Raw genomic sequence first — 25,263 nt, forward strand, 5'->3', positions numbered from 1 at the left:
GGTCTTAACGGTTCTAGATGAAAAGTAACTGAAGTGGCTTTAAAGGGGGAAATTTGACAAATAGTTTCTTGGAAGCAAGAGAGGTCTATTATTGCCCTCATGTTCTGTGGGCTTGGCTGGAACTTCCTGGCAGTTGGTGGACTAGCAGATATACATTTGGTCTGATCCAGCATTGTGCTCTTAAGCCATGCTCTTAATCCATGCAACCAGTGTACCTTGTAAACTGGGTCACAGCAGAAAACATTATCTTTGCTATCAACTTGTTATCTAATTGGATAGGAGGGTAATTGAATGATATCACCGGCTGATTTTAAAAGATGAGGGGGCTTGAATGTCCTTTCTGGATGCATACAAGCATAAGAGTTGTGTTGAGAAAACACGTTGTTGAGAAGTTTGGACCTTCCTCCACTTTTTGTTTAAAAAAAATGTTCGCTTGGTTTTCCTCACTTGACCTTTGGGAAAATTACATTTTGCAAACATAGGCAGTTACTAAAATAAAAAAAAACCACACTTTTTTAAAATAGTTAGTTTCCAATTGTCCTCAGTACTTTCTGACAGTTCTCTGTGCATATGAACAATATGACAACCTAATACTAATATTATAATACATATTGCAATAAATATTTTCTGTTTGGCTGCTTTGGTGCTCCCTTAGTAGCTGGACTCAAGGCCTATTTATTCCAGTGAAAGCCTTTCTATTTCTCTCCAGACTGCCTTGACTTTTTAATTCTTTTCGCACACACAGACACAATGGGAGAAGGAGGCAGCCTGAAAATTCATTTGGTTAAGGTACAGGCACTTGCCAATCTTCTTGAGATCCCTGGTTAATTACCTCCTTCCTGAAACCTAGTCTTTTGCAGCAGAAGCAATGCAATTCATTCTTTATTATTTTTTCAGCCACTGACCTGCAGTGCGTCGTGGTTTTTATTATGTGGGCACTTGAACTCTAGAGGCAGCATTAAAACCCTTTTTATTATACAGCGCATCTCTAATCCCCAAAGCAGAGATTCAGGCATCTTCCAGGTCTGAATTTTTGACCTGAAGTTTTATTTTATTGTAGAGGATAGGGATTTCCCTGCATAGATATAGATATAAAAATGATGGTTACCTCTTCCATTTCATATCCAGCTTAAGTGTATGTTATTCACTTGGAAGTGTGTTAATTTTTTAGTGCCTGTGTTATTTTTCCCCTTTAATTTCCCCATTTTCTCTCAAGCCCACCCACCAGCCTATCCCTCTGTTTCTTACATTTCCGCAATTCTTTTTTGCTTCTTGAACTCTGTATTTCCTCTACTATTCCTTCTCTTTGTGCCTTTTACTCTGTTGCTCATTAACTTTGGATTTCATTAGAGCTTGGTAATCATTGGACTGGTTCTCTTCCTTTATTTAAAAAATAGTTCATTGGAAGACTCATTTATTTCAGCCAGCCTCCCTGACCGAGTTTTTGATTTTGGGTTTCTCCTCCAGTTTTTTTCTTCTCCTCTGTATTCTGTTTCTATAATTTACTTTCGACTGTGAAGCTAAGATGGCAGGGATTGCATTCTTAAATACTTTATACAGTGGTGCTGGTTACTGTTGCTCATGATAATGACAACAGCAGGTTGCTGGTGTATTTTGATCTTGTCTTGTATCTAACCTGGCTTGCAAATTACCATCTCCTTTCTTTGGGAAGTGGACCTGTCACCTGCAAGGGAGCGCTCTGAATGTTCAGTTTCTGAAACATTGGCCTGCTCTCTGTTGTTCTTGGGAGGCAGAATATGCTCTAATTTTTGACACTGAATGCAGTAGTGCTGTAGGGAAATCTGAGTTTTGAGCTATGTACTTCAAAATGTTTTCTCTGGCATGGCTTCCAGAGCCTGATGACCACTTCTGTTAAGAAAAAGCTGGCTCAGGAAAGGGCATTTTGGAACAGAGAAGCAGCAGGAGAAGGAGGTACATAACCTCCATATCATCTTTTTTCCTGCTGCAGACCCTCACACAGCTGCTTTCTCCTTCATGTGGTTCCATACACTTGTTGGCATGTGGAAACATAAGTCCTGAACCCTGCAAATGAGTGGTGATGGCAGCTTAGAAGAAGAGCTTCAGCAGAAAAGTGGTCTTCTCCTGGTACTGCCAGGAGCCAGAGTCAGGAGTAGATCAGCAACAAAGAACACTGGTGTCAGTGAAGTTAACTCTTTATTCAGACAAACCAAAACAGCGCAAGTCTAGTGATCACAGTGTCTTGCCCCATTGAGGCAGTTGCAGGGACTGAAGGCTCCTCCCCTGGTTCTTTCCCCAGCAGCCTGAGGCTCCATTGTCTTGTCTCTCCTTGCTCCACACTCTTCACTTCTCTGCATGTTTTGGGAGACCAGGCAGGAGGGGAGCTGGTCACAGCAGGAGGAGGAGACCCTCGACTTCTTCAGCAGCCTGCCTCATCTCTGCCTCTTGGCCCCCTCCTCTCCAACCTACACTTCTGCCTCTGGTTCTGGATTGCTCTCTGCCCCGGCCTTTTCCTCCTCACTCAACCCTGTTACCTCTTCAGCTTCCAACACCTCAGACTCCCAGTCTCCCTCTTCTCCCTCTGACCACTCATGGTTGTCCCACCACCAATCCCCTGGTTCTAAGCCTTCTAACCTTGGGGGATCTTCAGCTGGTGCCTCCCAAACACCTCTGCATCAAGCCAGTCCATGACACCTAACTGGAATGCATCCCTCAATTGTGATGTTGCATTTTGCCTGCATGGAGGTGTGTGTAGAAATCTCTGACTTTTGCATGGTTGGAATATGGCTTACTACATACCTAAAGGAGCGTCTATCTCCCCCATCGTTCAGCCCGGACACTGAGGTCCAGCACCGAGGGCCTTCTGGCGGTTCCCTCACTGCAAGAAGTGAGGTTATAGGGAACCAGGCAGAGGGCCATCTCAGTAGTGGCACCCACCTTATGGAACACCCTCCCACCAAATGTCAAGGAAATAAATAACTATCTGACTTTTAGAAGACACCTGAAGGCAGCTCTATTTTTAATGTTTGGTGTTTTTAATATTCTGTTGGGAGCCACCCAGAGTGGCTGGGGAATCCCAGACAGATGGGTGGGGTATAAATAAATTATTGTTGTTGTTGTTGTTGTTGTTGTTGTTGTTGTTGTTGTTACTGTGTGAAGGTAAGAGTGACATCTGTTGCTCCATCCACTGTTGCCTCTGGCCCTGACCATGTGGCTCCCAGAAGGTTGTTCTTGAGACATAGTGGTCTTGCTGAAAAATGTTTTCTCCTCTCCCTGCTTTATAGGTTAAAACCAGCACCCTGAACAGGTCTCGGAAATATATAGGCAGCCTGTACAATGTGGTGATATTGGAGTATTATACTTGAGTATTTTATGCTGTTTTAGAAAGCAGAGGTCATTCTGGCAATCCTGGGCAGACTGCTAAAACAGGGTGGATTATCGACCACTCAACAGAGCCTCCCCATGTGGCCCTCAGCATGGTTTGGTTCAAGCCACGCCCACCTGCCCACTACTTGATGTCATGTGACATAAGGTGTGAGACTAGTAAATCCAGAGGGCCAAATTGAAAAGGAACACTCTGATTATCACTTTCCAACCGCTGGAAGGATACTGCACTTTTTGAATCTGGCACTTTTTCCTGTCCCCATGTAACAGAAGGAAAAGGTGCTAAATTCAACAGGCACTACTTCTGGAAAGGAAGGATCAGGAGAGTGCTCTTAGAGTGCGCTTCTAATTCTTCCTTTGCAGCTGCAGTCACGGCTTGAATTCAAGCCATGGCTGCAGAGGAAAAATCTTCCTTTGCAGCCAGTAGACCACAACACATGGTTGGTATTTTGCGTATGGGCTGGGTTGGGGACGAGGGTTCGACAGCCTCTTAAAAATAATTTAGAGAATTAGACTCCCATGAAGTTAAATAATTCCCCATACCCACATTATGGCTTTGCATCTGAAGTGTTACACAAAATTGCCCACAAACTAGGAAAACCACAAATGTCTACTTGGGTAGTCTTTAGGACAGCATATCATTCAGGAGACTAGCAAAATATATATACACACAATATTAACTGTGGTCTTCTCCCAACCATTGTATGCTTTTGTTTTCATTCCATTGTGTTTTATAGAACTGAGCACATTAACTAAGATAGATTTAATTACGTGTGGAAAAAAAACCCAAAACCCGCGTGATTGGTTGTATCTAATCTTTTGTTTTCTTTTATGGAAAAAAAATTCCAACTGTCTGGTACTGTGCAGTCTGTGCTCAATCTAAAATGGAACAAGATGGTTTGTATGTTTTGCCATTTGCGCTAAAAATGAAAGCATATTGGCCTGGATCTTAACTTCCCTTCTGGAAATTGTTCATGCTCATGTGATGGGCGTTTTCTGTCACCCCTTCCCTCCACAGCCTAACGTGTCTGTCTGAAAATCTACTCCTGCAGAATGGGTAACCCAGATTGTCCTTGTTTGAACGAACTGAACAGCAACCTTGGGTCCAAGCTGTTATTTTTTTTAAGGAATCATGGAAGTGTAGAGTTGGAAGGGACCATGAGGGTCATCTAGTCCAACCCCAGGAATCTTGCCCAATGCAATGCAGGAATCTTGCCCAACGTGACACTCAAACCCATGACCCTGAGGTTAAGAGTCTCATGCTCCCACCTATTTTATTAATGGACATCTCCTTGATATCTTTGCTGCTGACAGCAGCAACAAAAAAATCTGCTAGCTTTCTATAAAACTTGGAAAAGTCATTGTTTGCATCAACATTTCCTCTGCTTTTAGTTTTATTGTCTGGTTCGAACAGTTTGCATTACGATTAAGAGAAGATGAAGAAGAAATGGAAAATCATGATGCAAGTCCAACCCACATTTAATTTCTTCCTTCCTCCCAGCCTTCTACATACAGAAACAGCTTGCAAGATATTCTCATATAATATTGTAATTCACCGTAAGACCTTAGGATGAAGGGCAAGCAATAAAACAAAAATAATATCTTCAGTATCGATTTTCTTTTAAAAAGGGGCAGGGCAGAAGAAAAGAATGAAGAGAAGACAAAAAAGCTGGTAAAAAAGTGAGTTGAGAGTAGTTTTGCAGAATATTTAAGGAATTTTTCCATTTCTTGTCCCTTTGACATGTCACATTTTTAAAAGTAGCATCTTTCTCAGTTAAATTGATTTACACATTGATACATGTACATTTTTAGAGGGTGGTATGTTGGCATCCTTGATTAGTTCGATCTTTGCAAATTCTGAAGCAGCCTGATCTGCACCTCCTTGACTTAAGTGCAGGTCAAAACTTGAATTTTCCGCAGACTTTCGTGCTTCCTGAATATTTCAGTACAGTCTGTTGCTCCCAATAATAATAATAATAATAATAATATAATCAGAATCAGAATACATTTAAAATGCACTTTTCAATAGAGAATTCCTTCAGAAACAAGCACCTCAGTATAAATATAAATACACCCTCCCCTGTGGATTATTATTATTATTATTATTATTATCATTTTCAAAGCAAATCTCAAAGGTGGAAATGGAACAGGATGAATTTATGAGTGAGTATATGTGAAAGTGAGAGAGACCAGAAACTCATTCATAGTTTAGTGTTTAGATATTTGGAAAGCATTTCTAAGTCACTTGGGGAGGATGTCACAGCCCAGAAGGGGGAAAGATATCCTGAGACGGCCTGTGGTTGAGGGATGGAGTTGGTACATTTGTGTGGCCTCCATAGCTGTGTTCCTTTGGCTGCAATGCTAACTCCTCTTACGTGATAGTAAGCTCTGTTGAATTCCCTAGGACTTGGATTCTGAGTGGACATGGTTAGGATTCAGCTTTTAAGCTCACTTCAGACTCAGACACAAACTTCCTCCCCAATCAGTACTATAAAGCAGTGGCAAGAAGAAAAGGTGGGGAAAGTCCATGAATATGAAGGGTGGGAAAATCACTCATTTTCAATGACTTGATATTCAAATTCATGCAAAATGCAAAGCTGCCCCTGGGTTGTAAATTTGGGCTCCTTTGTATTCTCTCTTGCATTTTACTGCTCTGAAGAGAACAAGATATTAAAAGAAGCACGAGGCGTTCTTTTTTATTGAGCGGAACCTCAGTTTGGAACACACCTCAGTGGCAATTTGAAGGGAGTTCTTGGCTCTTGTTTATAGTGGCAAAGGGAATCATAGGCACTTCTCAAAGTGCAATTAAAGTCCACTTAGAGGGCTTAATTTGAGCTTGGAGACTTACAACGTTAATTCCAATGCTTGGAATTATGAAGGATTTCACTGTAAAAGATTAAATAAACCCCTTTTCATTGTGACAGTTTGCTTCCCAGGAAGACATGTGGTCATTAATTAGTCTTTTATAAACCTAATTAGATTTTGTTGTTGTTACAGTTGTTGTTGTTTTATTTAATGCTTTTAATTATTGTTGCACTTGTTTTTGAGGTCCTGGGACTTCGTATCTGTTTTCAGATCCCAGAGTAAGCGTGTCCCTTAGCAGCACCCTGCTTAAGAGCTTCTAAAGTGCTGGCCAGGTTCTTAGGCATCACACACTTTGCAGTCCTACTATATTTCTCGTTCCACTTCGCATTCTCCCCCTTCCTTCAAAAGAAGAATTAAAGCCATGTGAGAATTCAAACTCCTGCTGCAATAAGACCTCTTCAAAGTTTTAAAGAAGAAAATCTGACACAAAAGCAAACCTTTATTGCTGATCCGCTATCTGGGAGATAAAACATAACAAGTATGTCCAGCAGAGCATAAAATCTAAACAGATGATGTAGAGTTTGTGGAGAATCCAATGATGGGGTGGGTGCATTGGTTAGGAGAGCCTAGAGCAAAACTTTTTGAGATTATGCTGATTCTCATAATCCAAGTAACGTCTCTGTAAAACATTTATGGATGATGCTGTCTTTTTTTAAATACAGTGTCAGTCACAAAAGACCTTTGCAACCACCCTATCCTTGATTTTTATCTTGTTATTCAGTAGGATCAAACATTGTCATGAATTTAGCATTTCATATAATACTGAAAAATGGCAAACTTGAACCTTGCCTGCCCAAAAAGTGAACCTGCATGATGCATGTGTTTGCAGAGATAACTTTTTTTTTTAAGTGCACCCATCAAACATCATTGGATATGTCTTAAAAAATGTAATGTGAATATGAAAGTGTCCCCAAATGAGTGTTTGTCGATCTATCCACCTATATGAAGCAAATCTGAGCTGGGGCAGCAGATTAGATGTTTAAGAAATTAGCAGGCACTCACATGTATATTATTGTACTCAAGGCCTTTTCTGTTGTAGCACCCATTTAATGGAATGTCCCAGAGGTTCCACTCGCCTCTATTTTGATTACCTTTTAGAGGAAAAAGAAAGCATTTCTGCAAGCTGATGCGTAATGCAAGCTAGCTGCAAGTTTGCTGACTGTTGCAGCTGACTGTTTTGTTAATGCCTATTATTTTGATTTTTTTTCCAATTCTGAAAAGTTTAGAATCCGAACTTCATGTGCTTTTGAAGGTTGCTTGCAGTAGAAAGTGTACTCCTTTTGGAGGGAGAGACACAGAAACTTGAGAGCATGGGCACTCACAGAGAAATCAGGACTACTTTGATCCCCCTTGATTGGTTTGCTCTCCTGGACAAAACTACAAGCCATAAACCTTGATTACAGCCCATGCCTAGTATGAAGAGATCTAAACCCATTTGCCCAGGTTCAGATGTCATTCTACACCATGCTATGGCTTAGTTCAGTGTAGTGTAGCAGCAGAATGAAGGGAAGAACTGAACCCTGTCTCAATTTCCTCTGCCCAAGCCTGGCTAAGCCATGGCTATGAATATAAACCGCAGGGACTCAGACCAATTGTGGCTCCCTATGTCATGTGCATAGCTTAAGTAAAAGACCTGTTGCCTATTATGGGGACCATTGAATGTATGTGGTAGACAGCCTTGTATCTAGTATTTCAGTAACAAGTGAAGCAGCCCATAAAACTGGCCCGTAAGAGCTTAACATTTATCTGTTCAGTGACACTATGCTATACATTATCTCTGTAAAAGTTTTGCTTGTTATTCTGTTGCGTGGTGTTGGGAATGACTTTTGCAAATACTTATCTGACCACAAAAAATGTGTGATTGGGCCAGCATATGGTACATATCACGAATGAGTAAAGAATGTTTACTGCTTTACTTGAAGGCAATTTGTTATAGGATGTCATAACAGTCTTTTCTAGCATACATTAGATTACAGCAATAGTCTGATTTTCTAAAAGTTGGGGGGGGGGGTGAAACACGCAAGGAATTGTAGCATGTGAACTCTCAAGAAAGCACCTCTTCAAATAGAGTATGGGGTTGTTGTTTTTTTTAAAAAAAGTATTGATATATTGATGTAAATTTAGAGTATGTTTGCTGGAACTCGGAGCACTATATGTAGTAAGAATGTATGTTGTTCGACACGGAACATACTGGATAGGCTTCCAAAATCCCACATTTACTCATACATTGTAGCATATCTGGGTCTTGATGACCTTGTGTGTGTGTGCTTGCTTGGGATTTGATAACTCTGCGAACTATTAAGCACCTAGCAGGCCACAACATTGATTTGTAAAACTGACAAGTAAAATTGAAGGGCACACTTTTTCTTACCTTTTCCTAAAGTTATTAAGTGGTACATTATATTACTTTCATTATCTTCAGAAATACACAAATATTGATTATCTGATGGTATGCATTTTAAGTTAGAAGAGATTGATTGATTGATTGATTGATTGATTGATTGATTATGCAGAAAGGGATCAGTCAACTTATTAAAAATTAAGGGCAGTTCAAGTTATATATTGTTTTCTTCTTCTACTTTCGACCTCAGTATCGAGAAGCAAAAGAAAAATCTGGTTCAGCATTCGGGATACAGGGAAATCTTGGAAGTTCTGTTTGCATGTCTTAATTGTTTAAAGATGTTTGAAATGCTCTTCTGAAAAATTAGAGCATATTTCAAACATGGACTTCCCCAGTGGAAAACCATTTTGTGAGTTGATTAACAATATTGGATAAACTAATGTATACTGTGTCATCTGTTTTACACCCACTTTTATTTGTTATTCTAGTAAGCTTGGCTTCACTTAAAAAAAAAGTCAGTCCAAGATCTATACCAAGATCTATATCAATAGATTACACATTTCAGGAAAAACAAATAAATCTGTCATTTTATGGTGCAATTTTCTCCTTATCTTCCAGTATTTATTCTTGAATTAAGTTTTATTTTGCTCTGAACAAGTAAAAGTCAAACTAAGGGCAGACAGAAATTGCAAGGAAAATAGTTTTTTAATTCATAGTTCGGAATAGTTTTTATTATGTTTGTAAGCGTTGTTCAGGGAGAGCTTTCTGACAGTAAGAGCTGCTTGACAGTGGAATGGACTTCCCTTCCTTGGAAGTTTTTAAGCAGAGGTTTTAATCAGAAGGCTGATTTAGCAGGGTTTTCCTTATGTTCCTAAGTATATATAGCTTTCAGGAATTTGTTGTTGTTGTTTAGTCGTTTAGTCGTGTCCGACTCTTCATGACCCCATGGACCAGAGCATGCCAGGCACTCCTGTCTTCCACTGCCTCCCGCAATTTGGTGAAACTCATGCTGGTAGCTTCGAGAACACTGTCCAACCATCTCATCCTCTGTCGTCCCCTTCTCCTTGTGCCCTCAATCTTTCCCAACATCAGGGTCTTTTCCAGGGAGTCTTCTCTTCTCATGAGGTGGCCAAAGTATTGGAGCCTCAGCTTCACGATCTGTCCTTCCAGTGAGCACTCAGGGCTGATTTCCTTCAGAATGGAGAGGTTTGTTCTTCTTGCAGTCCATGGGACTCTCAAGAGTCTCCTCGAGCACCATAATTCAAAATGAAGGATAACTCTGGAGCTGGGGAGAATCTGATACCAGAGGAAGAAACCCATTGCCTTCCACGGCAAGCCTGAATAACAGGACTTGGCACCTGTCATAAGCAAGCAAATTCCCTGCTTTATAAATGGCCATACCTGACATGCAGTATTGGAAAAGCAAGGGTGCCACCAGGCAATAAGAAACTGCTCTTTGCATTCATATGCTGAAGTGTGTTCTGAAGAACTGCATTCCTGAAGCTCCTCACAAAGTCGGTACGATTGCACCCAGGAGACCTTAGGCAATAGGATACTGGTACAGAGGATTAAAAGCTGGTAGGGGGAGGAGGTACAAAACAACTCTTCAAAATCAGGATCAGCTTTCATTTCTTTTAAACTTCTTTCCCCCCATAACTTTTGTGGCTCTACCACATGTGGTCTCTACCACACTGAGGATGAAGAATATATCTCTACAGTATAAACCTCCTGCAGTGATTACCCTAGCTTCAGCCCTTGCTTTATTGGCCAAGGTGACAGCTGTCAAAATACCAGCTGGCAAACTACTGAACAGAGAGATTCCAGAAGTCTATATGGAATCTGACTGTGCAAGGGAAATAATGGAAAAAGGGGGGGGGGGAAACCCTTGCCTACATAATGATCCCAACTTGCTGCTTATAAGAGTCAAGGCTTTGTCCCTTTTATGTTCCACTCACTGCATTTCCAGGACAGTTTGCAAAATACAGTGGTACCTCTGGTTACATACGCTTCAGGTTACAGACTCCGCTAACCCAGAAATAGTACCTTGGGTTAAGAACTTTGCTTCAGGATGAGAACAGAAATCATGCAGCAGCGCAGCAGCAGTGGGAGGCCCCATTAGCTAAAATGGTGCTTCAGGTTAAGAACAGCTTCAGGTTAAGAACGGACCTCTGGAACGAATTAAGTACATAACCAGAGGCACCACTGTAAACACAAAATTCCATGTCCAAGTGATCCAAATTTTGCTCCGAAAAAGCTGCACCATGCAACTCGTATAAAATGTGCTGATCAAACAGCTTCACATATCTTCTCTAACTTTGTTTAATTTAATCTGCATCTTTTTTATGTAATATATAGTACAATCCTGTATGTGTTGACTATAAATAAGCCCCGCTGAACTTAATAGGTTCAGGTAAAGTGTGGGAATCCCAGCAACCTTATGCTGACTTCTATAGTTGTGGACAGGTAGCAAGCAGCCAGGAGAAACAGTGAAGCCCAAATTTTTTAGCAAGCATTGCCAGCTTTCCTTCATATTAAATATAGAGGCTAGAATACGCACTTTAAAAACACAAAAGCCCAGGTTGTTTAAAGAATACAAAACAGTACCAATGAGTTTATGCAGAATGGAAAGATATATCCTGTTGGCCAAATGAGAGTGAATATAATGTTCATGGCTAGAGTGCTAGGCTTGGAAATGGCAAACCCATATTGAAATCCCCACTCTCAAGTATGAATGAAGCTCACAGTCTGGATTTGGAGGAAATCAGTATCAGTCAGCCTCACTTGCCATACTTGTTGGGAGGCTAAAGCACTAGTCTGCATTCCTTGGTGGGTGGAACATGAGACTTTTAATTTCAGACAGTCATTTACCCTCGCTAGATTCAACATGCTGCCATGTGCCTCATTGCAGGGCAGATTCGAGGGTAAACCATATGCGGAACAAGTCTGCCCCTGCGGCTTGATGGAGGTAGAAACTGTCTCTCATGACTTGTTACGTTGCCATTTCTACAGGGATATACGCTCAGTATTTATTACCCATGCTGTGCAAAAATCTCCAAATGAATCTGAACTTCAATGTCTAAAATCCCCGGTAGAGAACAAGGATCCTGAGATCACGTTAAGGGTAGCCAAATTCTGTCTGATTGCCATGAAACTTAGGGAACAAGCTGTGCTATCATAATGATTAAGGCCTTAAATGATAATTTTAGGTTATACGTTAGGGACTAAGTTTTAATTTATATATTTGTTAACTGTTGCTATATCTGTATTGTCCCTGTTATACCGAATTGCAAATTCAAATGTACCCCTATCGTGTTTTATGACTTCCTTGATATTGTATGTGGGCTGGAACTGGTCTGTGACCGAAATAATAATAATAATAATAATAATAATAATAATAATAATTCTTAATTTCAGGGTCATAGGTTTAAGCCCCATGGTCCCTTCCAATTCCTATGACTCTATTATGGCAGTTTCCAAAAAGATCCCTTCATTGAAATAAGCACCATTAATATTAGTATCTTTAGGCTTATCCAAAGACCAAAGTACAAAACTATAAAATTCTCCTCAAAATTTGACAATCTTTCTGCACTGTGCAGATGTTTGCACCTTCAAAGCTTAAGGGAAAGATAAGCTACATTCACTAAAATTCCCACTTACACACAACTGTTAAAGGACCTTGATCACTAGGACACCGTCCAATTCTTAATTTTCCTTGAGCGAGTGAATGACAACAAGGTCGCACTGCAGGGGAGCCGTCCTGCTGCAGCTGATAGATTCTTGGACTTCGATACTGAAGCCCACTGGGTGCCCTTGGGCTAGTTTCATGCTTCTCCTTAACCTCCTTTAACAAATGTGTCAGAACGAATCTGTCAGCAATCCTTTATTCCTTTTATGATCAAGAACAATACAGAAGCAATGCTTAACCATGGTAAGTTTTTAACCCTGATTAGTATCTCAAATGGGACGCGGGTGGCGCTGTGGGTTAAACCACAGAGCCTAGGACTTGCCGATCAGAAGGTTGGGGGTTCGAATCTCCGCGACTGGGTGAGCTCCTGTTGCTCAGTCCCTGCTCCTGCCGACCTAGCAGTTTGAAAGCATGTCAAAGTGCAAGTAGATAAATAGGTACTGCTCCAGCAGGAAGGTAAACGGCGTTTCCATGCATTGCTCTGGTTCACCAGAAGCGGCTTAGTCATGCTGGCCACATGACCCGGAAACTGTACGCCGGTTCCCTCGGCCAATAAAGCGAGATGAGCGCCGCAACCCCAGAGTCGGTCACGACTGGACCTAATGGTCAGGGGTCCCTTTACTTTTACCTAGTATCTCAAATATACATTGGTGTACTTTAGGGATGGAGAATCTGTGGCCCTCCAAATAGTGTTGGATTCCAGCTTCCATCAGCCCCAAGGCCAGAGATGATGAAAGCTGGAAGTCCAATGCATTTGGAGAGCTATAAGTTCCCCATCCCTGGTTCAGTTTGTCAAGCTTAAACCCTGCTTCTTGTAAATGAAGAAACCTGTGAAACCTACGTGCAGCTGCAGAAGCAGGGTAGTTACCTTATCTGTGGCTTGCTGGTTATAGGTGTATAGCTAATTCACGATGCGGTCTGCACACCCACTTTCAAGCATGGCTCCATGTTCTTGGTTTTGGTTGACACTTTGCCTTGCTTAGATTTTCAGACATAAAGCTGAAAGCAGGTTCAGTGCTATGCCTGCATTGGGCAGGAAGTCAATTACAGTGGTACCTTGGGTTAAGTACTTAATAAGAGAGTTTGTGTACTGGTCCAGTAAACGCTTCTGCTGCGCAACCAGCAACAGTTCTCTTTGCAGAGCATTGATTAAGTCCAGTGCAGAGATTCTTGTTGCAGTACAAGCTTCAGAGTCTCAGCAGCAAGGAAATAACGACACAGGGAAGCCTGTCTTTCCAAAGACAGGTTTATTGCAGAAAGATAACAGAAACACCTCCGGAGCTTTCAGACATTTTGCTTCACACCCCCCACAGGCAGAGAAAACAAACACTCTTTATATACTGAGCAACTTAACAACTTAACGAGCTTGACTACTTAAAGTCACATAACATTGCTAACTTGCCAGCGTCTTAGGTTTCACACCCTAACACCCCCTCTCGCTGGCAATACAAAAACAAAATTACTTCAGACCCATTTCTTCACAAAAGTTTTCATGCCGCTGAAACCCAAGCGGTTTTGTAAAACCATCAGCTTGATTTTCATGACTGGGACAGTAATTTAATTCAACAATTCCTGCTTTTACCGTTTGACAAACATTTTGAAAACGGATATCCAAATGTTTTGTACGACCTTTAAACTGCCCATTTTGTGCTAACTTAAGACATGGTTGATTATCACCCCATACAGTGATTGGAGTGATGGCCTTTTCATACATCTCTTGTGCCAAGCATTTGTAAAATTCTAGATCTCTACATAACTCAGATAAGGCACAGAACTCAGCTTCTGTTGACGACAAAGCAATCAGGTTCTGTTTCTTGGATCTCCACCCAATCAGAGAGTTACCAAATTTTATTACACAGCCAGACACTGATTTTCTATCCTTTAAATTTCCCCAATCACTATCTGCCCAACAAGTAATCTGTGCTTGTCCTTCAGAAGATAATTCAAGGCAAAAATCTTTGGTGTATTGTAAATATCTTAACACTCTTTGAATTCCTTTCCATGCATTTACACTAGGTTTTGAAGCTTCTCTGCTGAGTAAGTTAACAGCGTAAGCAATGTCTGGTCTACTCCATTGCGAAAGATGAAGTAAGCTTCCCAGTGCTGACTGAAAGATTTCAGCACGCTTGAATTCAGCACTATCCTTGAATTCATTGTCTTTTACAAAACCCATTTCCATTGGTGTTCTAACACCTGCACACTCCGTCATGCCAAACTTTTTCAACATTTGCAATATCTTGCCTTTTTGATTCAGTAGAAAACTGCCATTTTTGGTCCTATCTATCTGAACACCAAGATAGACCTTTACATCACCAAGATTCTTAACTTTGAAGTGTTTATTTAACTCTTTGGCTAGTTTTTTTACTTGTTCTTGTGTCTTTGAAGTATAAATCAGGTCATCTACATAAACAAGCAAAGATTCTTGAGCATCTCCTGAACCTCTGAAATATAAGCAATTGTCAGCCTTGCTCCTGCTAAAACCAATGCCTACCAAAACGTCATTCAAACACTCATTCCAATTATGAGCAGATTGCTTGAGTCCATAAATAGATTTATGTAGTTTCCATACCTGATTTGATTTACCAACTTTCAATCCTGGCGGTAGCTCCATATAGAGCTCTTCAGCCAAGTCTGAATGAAGATAAGCTGTAGAGACATCAAATTGATTCACTTTGAACCCTTTCTGAGCAGCAACTGCTAATAGTGCCCGAAGGGTTTCACTCCTTGAAGTGGGTGCATAGACTTCGGAATAATGTAACCCCTTTCTTTGAGTAAAACCTCGAGCTACAAGCCTTGCTTTGTACTCTGGTTTCCCCATCGCTGTTGTCTTTATCCTGTACACCCACCTACAACTTACTGCCTTGGTACCTTCTGGCAGTTTGGTGATGGAAAACACACCCAGTTCTTTCATAGAATTCAACTCTTTTTGCATGGCCTCACGCCACCTACTGGCCTCCTCCTGGGGTAATTGCTCAACCTCCTCAAAACTTTCAGGTTCGCAATTTGCCAAACCAGCCCAAACACTAATAGCTTGGTACCTTTCAGGAGGTATCCCTTTGTTGGCACGCTTGGAACGCCTTAACAGTTCCTGGGATGTTCCTTCAGTTTCCCCCTCTGACCCAGAATCACTAGTCGTCACCTGTTTGTCACTAGTAGTTGAAGAACTTTCTGATTCTGACTTTACACGTCTCTCTTGCTGTACGGGTGAACTTTTAGAGCTAGAAGATTCTGACTTTACAGACTTGGGTGAACTAGACGATTTCTCACCCTCGTCCTCAGACTCAAATTCCTCAGCCTGTTCTGGAACTAATACCTGCCCTGGGGCCTGAGTTTCATTAGTACTGTTCACCACATCAAATAGTATGTCAGGATTTCCATGAATTTTATTCCAACCATCCTGTTCACAAAATTCCGCACTTCTGCTGATTGTGATTTTCGTTTGATTGCCTTCTACATTCACAAATCTCCAACCTTTTGTGTTTGCTTGATAACCACAGAAAAGCATTTCTTTAGATCTAGGATCGCCTTTCCTACGTTGTGCCCTAGGCACCAGCACATAAGCACGACATCCAAAAACTCTTAGATGATCAATTTTTGGTTTTTTTCCAAGTAGCATGAAGTAAGGAGTGTTGCCTACTGTGCTATTGTACACTCTGTTAAAAGTATAATTCGCATACAGTGCAGCCTCAGCCCAAAACCGCTGTGGAAGTCCAGAATCAAACAGCAAAGCAGCAATGGCTTCCTGTAATGTTCGAAATTTTCTTTCGGCAACTGCATTCTCCTGTGGTGAATAGGGATTGGTAAGTCTATGAACTATACCTTTCCTTTTTAACCACGTCTCCAGCGTGTGGTTCACATATTCCCCACCACGATCTGATTGTATTTTACGCACCCTGGTGTCAAATTTACATTCGACTTCTTCAATCCAATCCATCAGGATGGAAGCTGCTTGTGATTTTTCTTTCAGAAAGAAAACCCAACTAGCCCTTGAAAAATCATCCACCAAAATTTGCATAAATCTCGCACCTCCAAGCGATTTGACTGGCATAGGGCCACACACGTCTGTGTGCACAAGTTCAAAGGGTTTCTTGCTTACTCTATCAGATCTAGGATAGTTACATGTCTTAACCTTAGCATGTTTACAAGCACAACAATCCAGAAAATTTGGACAGGGTTTAATGTTACACTCCTCAGCTAAATCTGGCATCTTGCTTACATACTTAAAGCATATATGAGCTAACCTTCTGTGTAGTAGATGTGCACAACCTGTATGAGGAGCCTTATTTACACACTTAGCTTGCGCTTCACCTGTTGAACATCTACCTGCTGCTAACTGCTCTTCATCCAAAACAAAAAGCCCATCCTCACAGGGAATTTTAACTAGCTCCTTCCCCTGTTTCGAAATGGTGCACACATCATTTTCAAACTCAACCTTAAAACCACTTTTTACCAGGCATGACACACTCAAAAGTCCATTCTTCATTCCTGGAAGAACAAAAACAGGAAGGTTAGTTTGCAAACAATTAACATAAATTGTGCCTTTAAGGTTCATTTCTCGTTTACTATTGTCTGCTATAGTCACAGTTTTTGCAACTGGCAATGTCTTGCAGTTCATCAAGCTGCCACTAGATGTCGCTGGAACTAAACTGTGACTTGCTCCACTGTCAATTATCCACTTCAAGGTTTGTTGGCTCCTTTTAGGACTCTGTTGTGCTGCCATTGCAGATAGTCCCTTATCAGCACCTGCTCCCCCTCTGGATCGTTGATTCTTGTAGTTCTCACTTCGTCTTCCCCTGTAGCTCCGGAAACTGACCTTGGACTGTTGAAATTCCTGTTGCTTTTCTGGACACTTTGCTATCAAATGAAACCTGCTGCCACATCGAAAACATGACTTGCTGGCCATAGCAGACACTTGTGAGGCTTCCTTACAACTCTGCCTGCTAGTTCCCCCACGCTCTATGGTGGCTCTAAGGTGAATTCGCCTAAGAGCTTCCCAAATTTCAAATGCAGACCTTAAATTTTCCACATGAGGTAATTGGGAATCGTCTATCGATACCATCAACATGCATCTAGCTTTAGTGTCCATTTTATCATGTTCCCTGTTCTGAGCATGTGCAGCAGCCTGTTGCTCTGCTGTGGCATCTGCTGCAACAGCCACAAACGGCTTTCGCCTTTGGACATAGTCAGCCCACACTTCTTTGGCTTCTAACCAGACTTGAGCCCTCTTAGACCACTGCACGTAATTAGCAGAGTTCAACTTTGTAAAGGGAACCTGGAAATTTTCCACTGCCATTCTTGGGGTCGGCTGCTACTCCCTCTGTGTGCCCTTGCTTCTCTTTCCCCTTGGGATTTGTTTTACTCACTTTTCAGACGCCTCCAGCCTCCTCTGAAGCCTTTTAAACTTTTTCCTTCCGTCTCTTCACTAGCAACCTACCACCGTCCTCTGGTTTTATTAACAAAACAAAAACACAATGGGAGGTCAAGCTAGCCTTTTGCAGCTAATGAAGCTGTAAATCTTCACTTACGCAGCTCTCTCAACTTTCTGCAGCCTCTCAGTTCCTTTAAGAGCTGGATTTACGACCAAGCCGGTCTTCTCTCATCCGAAAGCTGCTTTCACTTTCTCTGCACACAATACAGCTGTAGAAACGTAGAAAACCCATAACCTAAGAGAGTTTGTGTACTGGTCCAGTAAACGCTTCTGCTGCGCAACCAGCAACAGTTCTCTTTGCAGAGCATTGATTAAGTCCAGTGCAGAGATTCTTGTTGCAGTACAAGCTTCAGAGTCTCAGCAGCAAGGAAATAACGACACAGGGAAGCCTGTCTTTCCAAAGACAGGTTTATTGCAGAAAGATAACAGAAACACCTCCGGAGCTTTCAGACATTTTGCTTCACACCCCCCACAGGCAGAGAAAACAAACACTCTTTATATACTGAGCAACTTAACAACTTAACGAGCTTGACTACTTAAAGTCACATAACATTGCTAACTTGCCAGCGTCTTAGGTTTCACACCCTAACACTTAATTCATTCTGGAGGTCTGTTCTTAACCTGAAACTGTTCTTAACCTGAAGCACCACTTTAGCTAATGGGGCCTCCTGCTGCCGCTGCACCACCGCTGCACAATTTCTGTTCTCATCCTGAAGCAAAGTTATTAACCTGAGATAATATTTCTGGGTTAGCGGAGTCTGTAACCTGAAGCGTATGTAACCCGAGGTACCACTGAATCCATTTTCCTAGTAAGAGACAATGTGGCAAATGCAATACCATGTGGCAGAGGCTCTAGATATCAATAGTATGTGGAGTTTGGGTGCATGCTTTCTGAAGCCAGGTCATGCAGTAAGCTGTAGAAGCATTTCCCTCGCTGTCACTGTATGAAAGCCCCCCCCCCCAGGGTACTCCCTCCTTCAGTCCCCATTTGGTACATTTCTGAATCTTTGACCTTTTCAGTTTTGGGATTCAGCAATTGGGAGGGGCTGGGTGCACTTTAAATGCATGTGCCTTATGCCTTGTGTATATGTGTATGGGCTTTCTAAGCAATAACTCGTATTAATAAATGCCTCTTAACATCACAGGGTTTTATATGCACTGCATTCGGAAATGCAGCTTGCGTAAGAATTTGGCAAGAAACCAGGAGCTTTCCCCATGTCCGAACCCTGCCATCCCACATTTTGTCAAAGCCCTCATAAAATCTCCTCTGTTTCTGGTTTCGATTTACCAAAAATAGGCTTTTGTTCTCTAGCTTGGCTCTAAAGGATAAAAGCTGTCAGACAATGGCAACAATTTGAAACCTACTGGGCCCTTTCAATTGCCTTATACCTGTCATTAACTTGGAGGGACTCCTCAAATTTATGTGCACCTCTGCTTAGATCACCCAAGCTTGCCTATTTTCCTGGGCATTGTTACCTTACTTTAAATCATCTTATTCTTCTCTGAAGATGCCAAATGCTTTTATTTCCTTCCTCTACTTGTGAGCTTCACTGTTGCTTTGAAGCAATATGGTTCCCCTGATCAGTCACTAGGGCTTACCTAGCAGATGAGTGATGAAGTTTGTATTGGCCTCATGTGCTGACCTCTTGCAGCAGGAGGAAGAACTCCAGGGGCCCGAAGCTGGCCTTCTCATGCTGTACTAAGAAACCCAAGGGTCTGGAAAGCATTCAGATGTTCAGCAGCCATTATGCCTCGCTATCGGGGTTGTGCACTCAGATCAAAAACAAACACCTTTGCAAACCACATTTCTCATCTTCTGGCATTTGATTGCCGCATCTGGAAAACATGATTCTGAAAACATAGGTTCTGAAACTGTATCATGGTTAAGAGAAAGAGCTATGAGTTGGGGTGCCCCTGGTTCAAACCTCACCTGATCCTTGAACTTGTGGGGTGGTCTTAGGCAAGCGGCTCTTTGACAGCCTCGTTCCTCCTCATTTTATATGCTGACAGAATTAATAATGGTCTAACTTATAGGGTAGGGACGCGGGTGGCGCTGTGGGTTAAACCACAGAGCCTAGGACTTGCCGATCAGAAGGTCGGCAGTTCGAATTCCCGCGACGGGGTGAGCTCTCGTTGCTCGGTCCCTGCTCCTGCCAACCTAGCAGTTTGAAAGCACGTCAAAGTGCAAGTAGATAAATAGGTACCGCTCCAGCGGGAAGGTAAACAGCGTTTCCATGTGCTGCTCTGGTTCACCAGAAGCAGCTTAGTCATGCTGGCCACATGACCCGGAAGCTGTACGCCGGCTCCCTTGGCCAATAAAGTGAGATGAGCACCGCAATCCCAGAGTCAGTCACGGCTGGACCTAATGGTCAGGGGTCCCTTTACCTTTCTTTAACTTACAGGGTACTTGTAAAAACTACTGAAATAATGGAAGCGAAGCAAATTGAGTGCTTAGGGCAGGCACCCCCAAACTCGGCCCTCCAGATGTTTTGGGACTACAATTCCCATCATCCCTGACCACTGGTCCTGTTAGCTAGGGATGTGGGAGTTGTAGTCCCAAAACATCTGGAGGGCCAAATTTGGGAGTGCCTGGCTTAGGGGAAAGTGCCATATAAATGCACTATGCATTCAGGTACTTTGAATTGTACAGTTAGTATCTAACCTACGCAAGGCAGCTAAACCTAGTAAACAGCCAAATGTCAAGACAGAAGTCAGGCAAATACCATTATGATTTAGTTTCCAGAGGAGTAGCAGTGTTAGTCTTTTGCAGCCAAAGCAGCAGAGTCTGGTGGCGTCATAAAGGCTAACAAATTTATTATAGCATACATTTTTGTTTTATCCTCAGTTGTAAGTCTGTGCACTGGGAATAACACTTCATGCAATGGGTGAAGTCGACTGTGGTCCGCAAAAGCTAATCTCGTGATCAATTTGTTAGTCTTTAAGGTGACTCTTTGTTGATTGCGGTATAAAACGTGTGCAACTGATCAGCTGGTCTCAGAAGATACTCAGGTGCTGAAATCTCATGAGAAGGCAGATTTCATGAGGCATCGCAGTGATGAGGTCTGCATAGAGCCCCTTTAAAATGCAGACGAAGTCCACTTTCAATATCTGGCTACACTGGGGAGCAGGTGCAGCCCAGAGGTGGGGCAAATACAGACCTGCAGTGAAACTGACATTCGGGACCAGGCGTGCTAACGTGGCCCCACAACCATGGGTGCCCGGGGTCATGGGTGCCATGCAGCGTGCATGGCCCTGGCACCAAAATATGTGGTGGCATTCCCTTCATGGGGAATTTTGTGGGTGCTTGGGCACCCAAGTCCCCAGGGAGTTGGCATCTATAGCTGTCCAGGGGTCATGTACCTTTACCTTTATTATTAACAATTTGCATTAGTCACCATGTATTAAATAGATGCGGGTGGCGCTGTGGTCTAAGCTGATTAGAAGGTCGGTGGTTCGGATCCCCACAACAGAGTGAGCTCCGGTTGCTCTGTCCCAGCTCCTGCCAACCTAGCAGTTCGAAAGCATGCCAGTAGATAAATAGGTACTGCTGTGGCAGGAAGGTAAATGGTGTTTCCATGCGCTCTGGTTTCTGTCACGGTGTTCTCTTGCGCCAGTAGCGGTTTAGTCATGCTGGCCACATGACCCAGAAAGCTGTCTCTGGACAAACACTGGCTCCCTCGGCCTGAAAGCAAGATGAGCGCCGCAACCCCATAGTCGCCTTTGACTGGACTTAACTGTCCAGGGGTCCTTTACCTTTACCTTTTACCTTTATTAAATAGCATGTTTGCAAATACCTTATGTTTCGTTACTATGATTTATTTATTTATTTAAGGCTGTCATGGTTTCTTGTAATTCTTATGTCTCCTGGGCTCTCCTGCTCTATCCATGTGAAGGTGAATAGAACCATAGGAAGTTCCTATCGGGAGTTGCAGTTTTATATGCAAACTTGTTAAGGTTCCATCCATTGCAGATGAGATTAACATACCCTGGCTCCTCCCTAAATGGTGAGGTCTCTAGAGTGCCACCACAGTGGTCTTGTTGTTCATTCTTTCCCCCTCTCCCATGTCACAATAGATATTATAGGACGTTTCTTTTATCAACCAAGCATTTTCTGAGGCAAACAAACCAATTCCAAAAAAGCCACAAGAAGCGTACGTGCCAAATATTATGTTAATCTTGAGACTGGTAACCACAATAAAGTTTGGGGAGATTTTGAGTTATGACAACCGAAACTTGGCCACATCACAACCAGACGAAGGCAGTGAAATTAACACCATACACAATAATGAAAGAATGTCAGATGTGCACAAAAGGGTCCTGAGTTGCGGTAGCTGTGGGAGCTCTTACTTTGAGTAAGTATGTTTTCTTTTCTTAAATTTGGAACTCTGTGCCTGGGTGCTGTGTATAAGGCACTCGGTTCCCTTTCTCTTCCCCCTTGCCTGATTTGCATTTCTGAAAAAGCCTTCCCACTTCTGCATCGGTGGGTGGAATTATGACACCATAAATTCTAACAGATTTGATTTGTTGTATAAGCCTTTTTCTTCTTCTTTTTCAGGAGTGTCCTAAACATACGCCACAAATGCATTTATTAGTCTTTAAGGTGCCTCAAGACTCTGTCTGTCTCTTTCTGTGTTTTATAACAGACTAACAACAACTCTGTCGTCTTTCCATCCTTCTGGTTCAGCACTTGCACTACAATATTACATGGTTTTTCTGGGGTGGGTGGGTGTGTTTTGTGGGGAGTTACCCCCAGTGCAATTTCTCACAGTCAGCTGCATGCATGGTATTCTCGAATGAAGCCAATTAGAAAAATGTCCTTTATATTGTTCTGAGCTCCCCACTTCCCTAAGCTATGTGATATTTTAGAGCCTTTTTTTTTTTTTTAACATTTCCCCTGGAAGAGAGAGTGCTAACACTTGTGGGCTTTTTTTTTTTACCCTTGCAGGCATATTGAACATAACTGAAGGCAATCCGCATGCATACTCCAACCAGGCCGCAGATTAATTAACCCTAATGTGCCATGTTCCGTACATTACAGAGGATCAGGACAGGCCCAAAATATTTTGCTACCTGAGGCAAATGACAATATCGCACACCTTTCCACATACAGGAGCTGCCTAGCGTAACAGTTGACTCTTACTGTACTAATTGTTTCTAAATATACATCTATACATATAGATGCATCTATACATATATGTAGAGTATATGCACATTTTATGCAAACCTGTATCTTATTTCTTCCTCTTTTTTGCTAATGTATAAGTAACCCAGTACATAGCTAGTACCACAGATTAGATCCCTAGAGTTATGTCGTCTGCACTCCATGGTTCCTTTACAAGACCCCTTTCAACTGCCTTAGGGACTCCGGTCCAGATTTGTGTAGGCATTCTTCCGTAGCCTTTTCCTCTCCCAAAGATGTCCCACAAGGCAGCGGGTACAGATTTTTCCTCAGGGTTTATTCCCGAAGCCTTTCTCATGAATGAGTATAGCCTCAAAACAGCAGAGATTAGGATAACTGTTTTCTTTTCTCCTAGATGGGCTACCTTCCCAGGTTCTCCTTTTCTCCTAGATGGGCTACCTTCTCCCTCTGCTTCTCATTTCCCTCTACAGCATGTGCAGAAACTGCCTTCTTAACCATTGGACCCATTGCTTATTACTTAGCATTATTTGTTAAATTTGTATACCGCACTTCATCTGAAAATCACAAGGCAGTTCACAACACACACACACAAGCCTCCCAAACTCTGCACTGTTCACACGAAATCTGCTCCACCCTCTGAAAACAGGCAGAAGGTGACTTAGGGACAGGAACTTTTCATCTGTACATCCCCTGTCTGTGGAATCCCCTCCTAAGGAAGGACTCTTAAATAAAATAAAATAATTTTCTTTTGATGGCAGCAAAATCATTTTTATTTGCTTTTTGCATGGAATGTAAGTTGTCTTGATTATGGTTTTATCTGTTCTAATAAATTTAATTCTGCTGTTTATCTTTTATATACTTAAAGAGTTGTCTTGTGTTATGGTATGGTAAGTTGCCCTGAGCAAATTTGCAGAAGGGCAGGATTTTTAAAAAAATCACAAAGTAAACAAATGTTCAGGGAAATCCTTTCTTTTGGGCTGCAGAATCATTATCATCTCATCAAAAGAATCTGCATTATGAATGGCACATAGATGTCAGAAGGAGGGGGACTTGAATCACTGGGCCTTGTTTCCTGATATTCTTCATAAAGAGGCTTTGGGGAAAATTCAGAATTCCCTTCCTCTCTAAACGAGATTAGCAGCTGCTGGTGGTTTTGACACCTTCACACTATGGGCACTGCTGCCATTGACAGCAGTGTGTATTTTAGGAAACCAAATGCTTATATTCCAGGTGGTAAAATCTCCCCAGTAGTCTCTTTCCCATGGAAGATTTATATGTCTTTTGTTACTATTTTTGACCATGGATGTTATGCTTTTCAGAGCTCATGTAAAAATGATTGGCTGGCCAATGTTTATTTCCTAGTCCCTTAGCTAACATATAACTTCTGTTTTAATAGTTGTTGTCTAATCGCCAGGTACATGTTGCAGAGAGTATATCTAAGAATACTTAGAAAGGGGGAGAATGATGTCCACATTAGCTGAATTTTCACAGCAGTTTAGGTCCATTGTGCTTTTCCTCTGAGGTCCTTAATGAACCGTCTTCCTATTTTTGGCACTTAAGAGGGACAGAATGCACCATTTCAGCCAAATCCCACTGTTATTATTTGTCCAATACAGCAATGGTTACATTCACAAGTTCACTTGATATGATTTAATTACTTCTGGGAACACTTTAACCATTCTTTGGCTGATACAGTAATTTTTAAAAAGCATTAGACATAAGAGATCACTTGCATACTTTTTTCACATTCCCAACTCCCACAAGCAGCAAGAAATTCCAGTGGCAGTGGTTACCAAGGTTTGGTTTTCTCTGAAAGGAGAAATTGCTGGGTACGTATGGTGTTTTGTAATATTTTGGGTATATAGTTACAGATATACTAAATGAGAATAAGTGGAGACAGGCAGCAGAACTCTTGCAAAGAGCAAATCTGCTGTTCCACATCATATAGCCAGAGCAACATCCCTGTGCTCCCAAAATGCTTCCAACTTCCAGGAACAGCTCTTAGCTGAGCTCTGTTTTTGCTGCTCATTCTGTTCCCAAAAACATTTTTATTGTTCTCACACAAGCAATCAGAGCTTCTCTCTCTCTGTGTGTGTAGGGAAAGGATGAGTCATCTTGCACAAAATCAATAAACAGTCTTGTCGCACCTTGAAGACCAACCAATTTATTATGACTTAACTTTTATGGACTACAGCCTACTTCATCAGGTACATGCATAGATGGGTTCATCCCACGTAGAGACAACTGATGAGTAAGGACTCTGCTCCTCAGATATTCTGCCCATTCAATGAGGCTCCCCTTGCTGGAGGCTGTACTTTTAGGGAGGGGACCATATATAGCCCAGTGGTGTAGAACACATACTTTGCTCAAAGGTTGTCCCTGGCACAGCTCCTCTTAAAAGCATTAGGCAAGAGGTGATGTGGAAGACCTATGCCATAGAC

General features: G+C 42.0%; 1 protein-coding gene across 2 annotated transcripts in view; it reads left to right on the forward strand.

The window, feature by feature from the left end:
- The window catches only part of CCBE1 (collagen and calcium binding EGF domains 1), a gene marked incomplete at its 5' end in the record, with an annotated part of 148,648 nt that overhangs the window by 48,430 nt on the left and 74,955 nt on the right, over positions 1-25,263 (forward strand). The window contains one exon of one of the 2 annotated variants that reach the window (XM_079995020.1): positions 21,961-22,034. The exons of the other annotated variant lie outside the window; for it this stretch is intronic. Coding sequence (XP_079851146.1) covers positions 21,976-22,034 — 59 coding nt within the window. Of the gene's footprint in view, positions 1-21,960; positions 22,035-25,263 lie in introns of those variants that run through there. 2 annotated transcript variants of the gene reach the window in all.

The sequence above is a fragment of the Podarcis cretensis genome (assembly GCF_951804945.1).
Source record: "Podarcis cretensis genome assembly, chromosome: 11".
In the NCBI taxonomy this organism is placed as follows: Eukaryota; Metazoa; Chordata; class Lepidosauria; order Squamata; family Lacertidae; genus Podarcis; species Podarcis cretensis.